The sequence below is a fragment of the Capra hircus genome, chromosome 21, assembly GCF_001704415.2.
Source record: "Capra hircus breed San Clemente chromosome 21, ASM170441v1, whole genome shotgun sequence".
NCBI classification, from domain to species: Eukaryota; Metazoa; Chordata; class Mammalia; order Artiodactyla; family Bovidae; genus Capra; species Capra hircus.
Genome location: NC_030828.1, coordinates 6,092,998 through 6,106,352, shown reverse-complemented (window position 1 = coordinate 6,106,352; position 13,355 = coordinate 6,092,998). Strand labels below are relative to the sequence as shown.

Genomic DNA, 13,355 nt, shown 5'->3' with positions numbered 1-13,355 from the left:
GGAACATTTTCTTCTTTTTTAGACTACTCACTGACTAGTGCAGATCTGTCAGCCCTGCAGGGCTTCAACTCGCCAGGAATGCTGTCTCTGGGACAGGTGTCGGCCTGGCAGCAGCACCATTTAGGACAAGCTGCCCTCAACTCTCTCGTGTGAGTAACTGACTAGATGTTTTCACCAAACCTCTACCTATGCTTCCCAGCCTGTGTTTCATTCCACTGGTAGAAGAAAGGTAACCTGAAGGCATTCAGGCCTACCTGCCACCCTTCTCTTTCCTTGCTTTGGTTAACATCAACAGACAGAATAAGAATATCCATTAATACCAACCAAAACATCAGCATTAAGCTGTACCCGTTGCTTTATCCCTGGATCGCAGGGAAGGGTGGTAGGGGCTTGGTTTCTTATGTATGGGTCAGGCTACGGGGGATTCATGTGGTTGACCCCAGTCCACTGCACACATTGTACCTCTCCAGGAAGGGTTCGCAAAAATGTTCCTTACAGACAGCATGGAAAGGGATTACAGTGGTGCTCAGGTAGGACAGGCATCACTAGCAGGAGGAGAAGGAATGGTGTTTTGGTAAAACTAGAATAGTCAGCCCAAGGAGAAGCTGGAGGAGAACAATCCAGAAGAGGGGACAGCATAACAGGTTAGCTGTGTTACTCCTGTCAGGACACGTGGGACTCCCAGCCTCTTGGCCTAAAAGTCCCCAGAGAGGCTCCCTGCATCCTGGTAGCTCCACAGTACACACTGTCGTTGGTCATCAACTTGGGAACTGTGTCATGGAGAAATGGCCAGGGTATCTGAAGGAAATCTCTGCTTACACAGGTGTTTGGCCCTCGGGCGTGTGCAGAGCATCCTAAATGAGTACACTAAAAATAGCCGTGCAAAGGCAGGTGCAAAAGGCTTGGTACTCAGACTGAGGAAAAGGCGTGTGCACACTTAACTGTGTCTTCCTCTGAGCCACTCACTTAGCCTTTCTGAGACTCATCTGGAGAGTGGGGTGACGTGGCTGCCTTCTGAGAGCTGCTGTGAGCGTAGGTGGCAGGTGCTGTCACAGAGGCAGAGCAGAGGGGAGAGGGAGTTGGGGTCGGGGTGCCACTGTCCCTCTGCCGCTTTGGTCCCCGCGCATCAGTCACTGACACTGTTTTGGAAATTTCAGCCACAGAAGTACCAAGATTTGGGTAACAGAACCAGCCACTAGACATCTTGACTGTACTCATTTCTGTTTTTACCAGGGATATGTTATTTTTTCTGTGTGAAGCACTGCAGGAAACACCAGAACTGGTCTTGGGGAGTTCTGGCAGTGTTTCAGACCCTGGGCTCTTTGTCAGTCAGGTGGTATCTGTAGTAGCCCGTTCATGCAGATGCACTCACAAACCAGCTAACAGATCTTTGTTTTTTTCCTTCAGTGCTGGAGGGCAGTTATCTCAGGGTTCAAATTTATCCATTAATACCAACCAAAACATCAACATTAAGTCAGAACCAATTTCACCTCCCCGGGATCGAATGACCCCATCAGGCTTCCAGCAGCAGCAGCAGCCACAGCCGCCACCGCCGCCGCCGCAGGCCCCACAGCCGCAGCCCCGGCAGGAAGTGGGCCGCTCCCCTGTGGACAGTCTGAGCAGCTCCAGCAGCTCGTACGACGGCAGTGACCGGGAGGATCCGCGGGGCGACTTCCACTCTCCCGTTGTGCTCGGCCGGCCCCCAAACTCTGAGGACAGAGAAAGCCCTTCCGTAAAGCGGATGCGGATGGATGCGTGGGTGACCTAAGGCTTCCAGGCAGGTGTTTGTACTTTGTGTTACTGCAGTGAACTGCTCTACATATCTAAACTGGTAAATAAGGACATGAGTTAAATATATTTATATGTACATACATACATATATATCCCTTTACATATATATGTATGTGGGTGTGAGTGTGTGTATGTGTGGGTGTGTGTTGCGTACACAGAATCAGGCACTTACCTGCTAACTCTTGTAGATCTGCAGGTGTGTGTACCACGGCAAACAGAGCACCCTGTAGGCAGAGTCTAGTCTGGCACTTCCTTGGACTACTTGTTTCATAAGATAACCAGTTTTTGCAGAGAAACATGTACCCTATATATAATTCTCCCACACTAGCTTGCAGAAACCTAGAGGGCCCCTACTTGTTTTATTTAACTGTGCAGTGACTGTAGTTACTTAAGAAAAATGCTTTGTAGAACAGAGCAGTAGAAAAGCAGGAACCAAGAAAGCAATACTGTACATAAAATGTCATTTATATTAATTACCCAACCTGGCATGGGTCTCTATTGCAAAGAGGTGCATGGGAAAGGGCTGTTGATATTAAAAAACATAACAAAAAAGCCCCACACATAACTGTTTTGCACGTGCAAAAATGTATTGGGTCAAAGAAGTGATCTTTAGCTAATAAAAAAGAGAGAGAATAGAAAACACGCATGAGATATTCAGAAAATATTAGCCTAGAGATATAGAGCATTAACAGTAAATTAATATATTAAGTTATAATTGGAATATGTCAGAAGTTTCTTTTTACATTCATATCATAAAATTAAAGAAACTGATTTTAGCTCATGTATATTTTATATAAAAGAAAACACCCTTATAAATTGATGACTATATATAAAATTATATTCACTACTTTTGAACACATTCTGCTATGAATTATTTATATAAGCCAAAGCTGTATGTTGTAACTTTTTTTTTTTTTTTAGAGAATAGCTTTATCTTGTTTTAACTTTTTAGTTTTATTTTGAGAGGGGGAAAAAAACAAACAAAAATATCTTGCAAGCAGAACCTTGGAAAAAAAAAGCCATGAACACTTATTATTCTATATGTAAATTAAAAGTTGAGCCAAACTCTTTGTGTATATAGCATCTTAAATATATTATCACCTTTGATGTAAGTACCTATGTATTGTATGGTCACCAGATTAAAAAGTATATTTTTGTGGATTGCCGCCAATTTAGGGGGAAAAGGCGAGATCCTTATTAAGTAGAGTATTCACTGTTTAATATTTACTATTTTGTTAAATATACTGTACTTTGGATTTTAATTATTGGCCCAGTCTTTTCAGAGGATTGTATAAAGGGGTTTCTCCCCTCACTGGTGGTGAATGTGTGATGTTACATTGTAATCTTTGTGCTGTATGGGTTGAACATTATTATATATTTTATATGTGTATATAAATAGCAAAGTGGCAAAAAAAATTGATGTTAAGTTCATCCTGCATAAATGTAAAATGTGTTGTAACAGATTTTATAAGGCATTATTTAAAACTTGCCTTTTGTGAGGAAAAAAATATAGTAGAAAAACTGACCTAATTTAATTAATATTAGAGAAAATGGCAAAATAGTAGATGAGCACAAAGGTTTTATAAGTGGTAAATGATTAGGTAAGAATATTTGTGGGGGAAGGGATCTTTGTTTCTTGACCCTCTAAAGGAGATTGATGCAGCTGGCTACAAGATAACTGTCATTCTGGACACTCTGCGCATTGAATGGCACTTCAGTGTGGGGAGAAGTCCTCTCATGGTGCAGATCCTTGGCATGACTCTTGCCATCCTGATGCCCTCAGCTGAGATGCTGACCAAGGCCTTACTCTCTCAGGAAGACAGCTAAGTGGTGACAGCAAGTTCGGCAGTTCCCTGGGCTTGTGCCATGACAAAATTCAAAGTCCTGTATATCTTTCATCGTCGATTTTTAAATACTCGTTTTCTTGAGAAACTCAAAATAAGGGTTGAAAATTACTGCTATTTTATATTTTAAACTTAATATTAAGCAGCTACCTACAATTTTTACTTACGTTTTTGCTTTTTCCCCCTAAATTGCGTTCCTTGTGACATTTTCCTCATATGCTGTTGTGACAAATCATCAGCCAGATTTCCTGGCTGACACATAGGTAGTTAGGTACAGGATAAACTTGTGGCATTCACAGCTGCAAAGTGGAATTCTGTTTTTAATGACATTTTGGGTAGTAAATTTTGATAGAGGCCAAAAAAGGGAGGGTGATACACTCTCTCCTCTCATCAGTTTAGACATTTGGCTTTTATTCAGAATGGATTTGTTTTGTTTTGTTTTAAATATACTTATTTTACTGAACAACTTACAGGCACATTTCTTCATGAGGTCACACCTAGTTGAAACAACGCAGTTTCCCAACACTGAATTTCCAAGATAATCCTTACCACTTTGTAAACCATTTATAGCTTTGAAAGTGTTCAGTGCTTCTTTGGTTGTTATTTATGCATGTTCATGAACTTCTGCTGTACATGGGATAGGAGTTAACACATTCACATTTACTGTCTATTTTCTTGTGTGCCTTACGAGATGGCTTTTCTGACTGTATCTCAATAGTCTTTCTTTCTATGCAGGTTTATAATCAGTACAACTACTGTTTTCTAAAATAATATTACCAAGGCTCGGAGTTTGTATTTCAATTACACTGACCAAGTAACAATGTATTCCATTTTCAGGAACTGAGTATTTGACTGTTAACCCTTTTCTCATATGCCCAGTGTGACTTAGAGCATATGGACTTGACAGAGGCACCCTCGCCCAGACCCCATGTACGAACACATTACACACATGCATCTCCTGGTGGGAACCAGCTCAGAGTGGGGAAGACACGAACCACATTACTTTAGAACCTACTTTTCTTACCCTTTTTGGACTCCTGTGTTTTGTATGACACCATTGCAAGAAATTTTATCCCTGCAGATGAAGTATTTTATTACTAAAAGACAAAAACAAAAAAAGCTAGAGTAAATTGCACTGGTTCAAGTACGGTTTCCAGCAGCTGTACTTCCTTCAGCAGTCTACCTGGTACTACATTGAAAGGGAAAGTCACCATTGTACGTCTACAGATGGTCCCAATCAAAACTCCATCTTTTGAGCCCTAATTATGTCCATTGTGTTAAGTGACTAAATCAGGGGTTTGTTCTAAAAGAACAATATATGTTTTACCATTTCCTTTTACTGTAAGGACAGCTAATAAAGCATTAACATATTTTCTGTATTAACCATCATGCGCACAAGAAATACATAGTAAATAAGGAACCAGAAAACTCCTGGCATCGGATCATAAGAAGCTAGATGATTAGAATGTGAAAAAGATTTTACAAATGTAAAACTTTTATTTCTCTGTAGAAACTTTCTTCACTTTGCTGTGCAAGAAGACACTGCTTTGCTATATTTAAAATGGCTTTTTTAAAAGAGATTTATGTATTTGGTAAATGTTTGTAGTCAACAGTTCACACAAGAAGCTGTACACGGTTTGAACATGTAAAACCGTTTGGCGGCACAAGCTGGACTTTGTTGCCATCCTTGAGATGAACCTTTTAAGAAAAAATAAGTTAATCTCAATTTTTCCCTGAATGTGTTGTTTTTTTCCTTCATTATACAATAAATATTATAGTGAACTTTTTATCAAATGGTAAGAAAATGTTAGAGGTTGTTGTAAACTATTTGTATCCTGCACTCACTACAGTAAAGACGGACTGGCTTTTCCTGTGTACTCCAGACTCTGTCATATTTGCCACCAGTCGCCCTCTTTTCCATTCCCTTCTCTTTCCCAAACCTCTTCCGCCTGCAGGTCCCTTTTACTTCCTTTGAGATGTGGTCGAGGAAATTGTTACAGCGCCCCACCCCCCCACCCCCGTATTGGCTCCTGAGGCCTCTTCCTCCTGGGCGGCCCTGGACCCTCAAGGAAGCAGCCAGCAGTCTAGTCCCGGCATCAGCCAGCCTGGCTGTTCTGTGCCTGTTGGTGTGGCTACATTAAACCCATTCAGGCTCTGATAACAGCTTCCTGCAGGATATGCTACTGGAGTGCGGGGATGGATGTGGGGCATTTGTTAGAACTTAACTGTCATCAGTTTATTTTCCTTTCAAGTTTAGGTGGCGAAATGATTTGTTTTACCCAAAATGCATACATAATACTGAGCTGGAGTGGCAGAAACAGATTTACTAAATAAATTTTTATTTTCAAAAGTGACAGATGTGAAAAATTATCTTACACTTGCAGTGAAGTTTTTTTCCTCTGATTTGCCTTCCGAGCCATCTCCCAGCTAAGCAGATTCTTGCTGTCAATTAAATTAAAAGCTAAATTTTTGTGCTGCCGTTACTTGCTAGCTACTGTGAAACTCTGATTAGCCGGTTTTGAAAGCTGGTTGAAGCCTGTGGCTAAAAATAATCACAGCTGCAGCTACTTGAAATCAATTCACTGCGACTTCCTAGTTAGCTCCCATGCATCCTGCCTTCCTCTAGGCTCTGTCTTGTTTTTAAGTTGATTCTGTGTCTGACTGGTACCAGCCAAGAAAATGGTTTTTCAGTGATGGTCTTCTGCCAGCAGGATGGCTCCTGCCACCTCCCATCTGCCTGTCCAGTCTCTCACAAGGAGTCAAAGTACCCCTTGGTTGTAGAACTGAGGAGACAGCTGTATTCCTTCCAGCTGACGCAAGGGTTGGGAGGTTCCCCACGGGCACCTGAAGCACTCCAGGGAGGGGCTGGCAGGGGCTGAGTGGACATGTGCCCCGGGACAGTGTGAGAGCTGGGCCCCAGCCCAGGACTGCACATTGCCAGAGTGAATTCCCACCTCCACTTCAGTGTCTGCTTCCAGACGACCCAGCTTCGAGAACGTGTCCTAGACCCCACAGGCGGGCTGCTCTCTGAATACCGAAGTGTCCGAACGTAGCTGGGGAAAGAAAAAAGTCAGTTATACTAACTGGTTTCACCATATTATCCTCTCCTACCTTTCTTCTTAGACTTTAGTTTTGAATTAATTTTTAACTTACAGAAAAGTTGAAAAAATAGTAGGTTCATATGTCCCTCTCTCAGCTTTCCCTAATGTTAATATTTACATAACCACAGTACCACTATCTCGAAGAGTCAGACACCACTGAGCAACTAAGCACAGCACGGTACCACTATCAGAACCAAGAACTTAACACCGATAGAGCACTCGTAACTAAACACCTTGCTTGAATCTCACCACTTTATCCACTATTTCTGTTCCAGGATCCAACCCAGGATCCCACATTGTATTTTGTTGTTATGTCTCTGTAATAGTTCCACAGTCTTTTTTTGTCTTTAAAAAGACAAGGTGCTTTTGAAGACTACTGACCAGTTATCCTGAATAATATTCCCTTGATGTGGATTTGTCTGATGTTTTCTTACGATTATAATGAGCATGCATTTTGGCAGGAATACCACAGAAGTGCGCCCATAATGCATCATGCATTTCATGATGTCGTATGTTTGCACAGGTGATGTTGACCACGACTACTTGGTTAAGTGGTTTCTTTTGGGTTTCTCCACTGTGAAGTTACCATCTTTTCCTTGTTGATAAGTATCTTGGGGAGATACTTTGAAACTATATAGATTTTTCAAACATACCTATTAACTTTAGCTTCTTGGTCACAATAATTATTTCTGAAGTATTTGCCTGATTTCTTCTACATTTATTAATTGGGAGCTGTCCCTCTCCCCACTGATTTATTTGATTATATTATAATGGATTCATGATTTTTTTTTTTTCCTTTGGGTTATAATCTAGTACTATCATTCTGTTCCTGAAATTATTCCAGCTTTGGTCATTAAGAGCTTCAGGTAGATGCTGATGTTTCTTGGAAAAGCTCCTTCCCATTTTTCAAGCATTTCTTTACTTTCTGGCAAGATGTTAAACACTGACACTCATTCGAGGTACTGGAATAACCACCTCTCTAAGATTCCTAGATCCATGTATTGGAGAATGGCATTTAGAAACCGAGGTAAGTGCACTGTATTTGCTCATTGCTACTAGAGTATTACTGCTCTTTGGCCCTCTCTGCAGCCAAAGCTAGGAAATAAGTGTAGGTATGTTCACTCACGGGCTTCCCAGGTGGCTCAGTGGTAAAGAATCTGCCTGCAAATGCAGGAGATGTGGGTTCCATCCCTGGGTGGGGAAGATCCCCTGGAAGAGGAAATGGCAACCCAGTCCAGTATTCTTGCCAGGATAATCACATGGACAGAGGAGCCTGGCAGGCTACAGTCCATGGGGTTTCACAGAGGTGGACACGGTTAGCACTCATGCATACTCTTGAAAACAGACATAAATTCATATTTTGCAGCTAGTTATCTAAACATGTATGTGGAAACACAAGTTTTGTAGTAATACTTTTATATTTCAATTCGACTTCACAGGATTCCTTTTAGCCTCTCCTTTCCTTATTTGTGAATTTTCTCCTGAGGTAAGAACCTGACTTTACTATCTGCAGTCTGTTTTACTTCTTCAGTTTTACTGTACACATTAGTTTTAGAACTGCCCGTCCAGGGACTTAGTTGGTCCAGTGTTAGGACTCTGTTTCCACTGCAGGGAGCACTGGTTTGATCCCTGGTCTAGGAACTAAGATCCTGCCTGACTTGCAGCCAAAAAAAATTGCCAGTCCACACCTAAGTGAGAAACATTTATTGACCAGATTAGAGCATTTGAATAGTTCCTTTCCCATCTGGCCTTACATTTATCCGTTGAGGGCAGTGTTTTCCATAGTTTTAGTTCCCAACCACTTTCCATGTTGTTATTCAATATAGTTAGGATCATCTGTTGATGTTTTTACTTCAGGTACCCTCCCTTTGTGGGCTTCCCAGGTGGCTAGCTCATTGGTAAAGAATCTACTTGCCAATGCTGGAGATGCAGGTTCAATCCCTGGGTCAGGTAGATCCCCTGGAGAAGGAAATGGCAACCTATTCCAGTATTCTTGCCAGGATAATCCATGGAAAGAGGAGTCTGGCAGGTCACAGTCCTGGGTTTGCAGAGTTAGACAACTGAGCACACATGCACTCCCTCTCATGCTAGTTGTTTTTTATTGGAGGGGAGATGAATGAATGGTATCTGAAGCATTGCTGCTGCTGCTCCTAAGTCACTTCAGTCATGTCCGACTCTGTGCGACCCCATAGACAGCAGCCTACCAGGGTCCTCCGTCCCTGGGATACTGCAGGCAAGAGTACTGGAGTGGCTGCCATTTCCTTCTCCAATGCATGAAAATGAAAAGTGAAAGTGAAGTCGCTCAGTTGTGTCCCACTCAGCGACCCCATGGACTGCAGCCCACCAGGCTCCTCCATCCATGGGATTTTCCAGGCAAGAGTACTGGAGTGAGGTGCCATTGCCTTCACTATGTTGGAAGAATCAGAGCTATCAAAAGATAACTCAAGAGTATTGTCACTGTTTTCTCACCCCTGCTACTCAACTGCTCCCTGAATTCTCCTGCCAGCCCTCTACTGATAACTAATCTCTAGCTTCTGGTTTAATCCTTCCAGTGTATCTGGTATAAACAGGATATAAACTACACACTCCTGAACAACTAATGGGTCAAAAAAAAAAAAATCAAGAAATATCCTGAAACAAATGTAGGTGGAGACAAAACATACCAAAACTAATGGGATGCCGCAAAAGTGATTCATAAAGAGAAATTTATAGTGATAAATGCATATATAAAGTGAAGTGAAAGTCGCTCAGTCAAGTCTGACTCTCTGCGACCCCATGAACTATACAGTCCATGGAATTCTCCAGGCCAGAATACTAGAGTGGGTAGCTATTCCCTTCTCCAGGGGATCTTCCCAACCCAGGGGTTGAACCCAGGTCTCCTGCATTGCAGTGGATTCTTTACCAACTAAGCTATGAGGGAAGCCCAGAAATACATATATAAAAAAGAAAGATCCCAAATAAAAAACCTAACTACATCTCAAGGAACTTAGAACTAACTAAGCCAAGGTAAGCAGAGAGAAGGAAACAACAGATCAGAGGGGAAATGAAATAGGTCATAGAAAAAAATGTAAAAGATTCAAAACAAAGAGCTGATTTTGAAAAAAAATTGGCAAACTTTTGGCTGGACTAATTAAGAATAGGAGAGAGAATGCAATGAGAAATGAAAAAGGCTATATTACAACTGATAATAACAGAAATACATAGGATCATAAGACTTTATGAACACTTACATACCAGCAAATTGAACAACATAGAAGAAATGGATAAATTCCTAGAAACGTACAACCTACCAAGACTGAATCTGGAAGAAACAGAAAATCTGACTAGACCAATAACATTAAATCTGTAATCAAAAACCTCCCAACACATAAAAAGCCCAGGGTCAGATGTTTTGCTGGTGAATCCTACTGGTTAAAGAATTGCCAGTCCTCAAACTATTCCAAAAAAATTGAATGGGAGGGAACACTGCCAAACTCATTTTATGAGGCCAGGACTTACTGATACCAAAGTCAGATAAGGGCAATGTAAGGAAAATTACAAGACAGTATCCCTGATGAACAGAGATGCAAAAATTCTCAACAAAATATTAGCAAAACACATTAAAAGGATATATGATCAAGTGAGATTTATCCCTAGGATATAAGGGTGGTTCAACATATACAAATGAAACCATGTGTGATTTCATGTGTTCAACATATACAAATGAAACCATGTGTGAAACCATGTGTGATAAATCACATTAATGAATGAAAGATGAAAATCATGATCATTTCAATAGATGCAGAAAAAGGGTTTGACAAAACATCCTTTCATGATAAAAATCCTCAATGACGTGAGTATAGAAGGGGCAAACCTCAACATGACAAACCCACAACCATCCAACCCCAGTCAGGCAACAGTGAAAGGTTGAAAGCTTTTCAACATCAGGAACAAGACAAGGACACCCACTCTCTACTCTTGGTCAACGTACTTGCAGTCCTAGCCAGAGCAATTGGCAAGATAATAAAATAGATTCTGGGGGGGAAATGGGTATGTAGGACATCCCAGCTTCCCCAGTGATTAGGCAGCTATTGACAAATAAAACCACTCCAGGAGATCTCTCAAAATTTTAGCAACACCATGGAAAAAAATCTAACAAAATGAAACACTGAGAATAACTGAACAAGAAGAGAAGACAAATACAACATTTGCCTCTGCATTATCCCATCCTCCAACACAATATTCAGCAGCAAAAAGGCACTTCCCAGCTAGGAAGAGTCCCCTGAGTGGGAGACTTGCCCTACAGAAAAACTCAGCAGCTTCTACCACTGAAGTCACCAGCCAGCTGCTCCTATTTGCCAGCCACACCATTTACATTCCGAAAACCAGCCAGCTGCACTTCGCTCCAGTCCCTGCTTCCCCACCCTCCCCTCCCTCTCTTGCCTTCCGTCAGAGCCTGGACCTGACGAAGGTAGTGCACCAAGGTCCCCGTGGCTGCACAAAGGGGTCAGACACCTGAGTCTCTCCTCACCTCCACCAGAATCTGGGAGCTACACCTGGAGCAAACTCTGGCTTCAGGAGCTCCATGAATGTAAGACACAAGCCTCTGTGCCCTCACCTGACCCTCACCACTGGCTCTGTGTGAGGGACTGGACCCTCCAAATGCCCACATATATGCACAAGCCTGACGCCACAAGCCTAATGCTGGTCACTGGCCTCCACTGTAGCGCATAAACAGAGAGAGGAGGGGGTACAGCTACAGACAGACATCCTAACAGCCAAAATCCCCAGAGGCTGCTTTTTGGGCAAGGATCAGGCCCTGCCTTCCCTTACTGGCAGCAACAAGATGCCTGCCTATCAAGACCCCCTTCAGCTTTGCTCCAGCATGCCAACAACTCAACTCTCGTCACCAGCCCTCACTATAGTGCACACACGCCCCAGGAGAGTGTAGCACATGGACATCCAGGGCACCTGCAGCTGCTTGCAGGCCTGGACCAGACCCTGCCTTCTGTCCCTGGCCAGTACCACCACACTTACCTGTAACCAGCCCCTCTGACAGTGCCCCTTCATGTCTCCAGCCTGAGCCCCACCCCTGGCCTTCACTGCAGTGTGCATAGCCAGGGAGAGAGAAAACAGATATAGGAGAGAGCACCAGTGTCCAGGGCCCCCAGCAGCTGTTTCTGAGTCCAGACGAGGCCCTGTCTTCTGTTGCTGGCCAGCACCACCATGCTCACCTGTAGCTAGTTCCTCCAGCTGAGGATCTGCATGCCCCCAGGCATAACCCTGTCACTATCCTCCACTGCAGGATGCATACCCCGAGGGAGAGTGTGAAGCCGCAGGACACCCAGGTCCTCCACAGATGCCACTGACCCACATCTTGCTACCAGGCTTGACCCCCATCACTTCAAGTGTGCCTGAAAATAACCTCTGCCACTACATAAGCACCAGCAGTGGCCCCTGCAGCACAGTATGGGCCCACCACTGGCTCCAGCCACCACTACTGTCTGCCCTGATCACTAGCTACTTGATCCAGGAGGCACAGCTTAGAAGGCCCATATCCCTTGCAGCTATTTCAGACTCCATGAGTGCTCACCTAGGAATACAGTTGTCAATACTGCAGATCTGACTCGTTTGAGACAGACATCACATCTCCATTGGATCCAGTGCTACCATGTGGCCTGTGCCACTAGACCAGGGGTCACCACACAATATGGTGTTCCCCTTTCCACAGGTGACAGGCTTCTTTTACCAGGATCAGTCCCCACAAAGTTTGGTGGAAGTGACTGCCTCATCAAATTCTCAGACGCCTACAGAAGTCTACAGGGATTACAAAGAACCAGGAAAGCATGTCTCCACCAAAGGAATACAGTAAGCCTCTCATATCCAGACCAAACAAATGGAGATTCGGGAATTTCCCAACAAATAATTAAAAATAATTGCTCTACAGATGCTTAGAGAACTATAAAAGAGCACAGATCATCAATTTGATACTACAAGGAAAATAAGAACAAAATGAGAAGCTCAATGAAGAGACAGAAAACATTAAAAAAAAACACATTTTGAAGTCAAAGAATACAATGACCGAACTGAAGTCTTCAACAAAGACCTTCAACAGCATATTTGAACAAATAGAGGGAAGAATCAGTGGGCAAGAAGACATTGATTAAAACTGTGCAGTTCGAAAAGCAAGAAGAAAAAATAAAAGGACAAAGAAAGCCTACAGGAGTTAATACATAATCAAAAGAAATAAAGTACATATTACTGGAGTCCCAGAATGAAGAGAGAGGGGGAAAGGTGTAGAAGCTTATTTAAGGAAATAATGGCTCAGAATTTCCCGACATGAGAATTGGACATTCAAGTTCAAAAAGCTAACAGGTCACCAATCCAAAACATTATTTTCCAAAAAACATAGTGATAAGATTGATGGCAAGAGAAAAAATTCCCTTATACAAGGGAGACTCCATAAAGCTATTAGCAGATTTCTCACCAGATACTAGGCAAGGATAAAATGACATGATATATTTAAAGTGCTAAGAGCAACTGCCATCTAAGAATACCTTACCCAGTAAAGTCCTTCAGAAATAGAGGTGAAATAAAATCTTTCCCTAATAAACAAAATCTGAGGGGACTCATTACCACT

The 13,355-nt window shown here is 42.6% G+C and overlaps 1 protein-coding gene across 10 annotated transcripts in view; it reads left to right on the top strand.

The window, feature by feature from the left end:
* Positions 1-5,512, top strand: part of MEF2A (myocyte enhancer factor 2A) — a 186,407-nt gene extending 180,895 nt beyond the window's left edge. For 9 of the 10 annotated variants that reach the window (XM_018065834.1, XM_018065836.1, XM_018065827.1 and 6 more), the window contains 2 exons: positions 23-149; positions 1,408-5,512. In XM_018065834.1, coding sequence (XP_017921323.1) covers positions 23-149; positions 1,408-1,768 — 488 coding nt within the window. In that variant the 3' untranslated portion in view covers positions 1,769-5,512. 10 annotated transcript variants of the gene reach the window in all.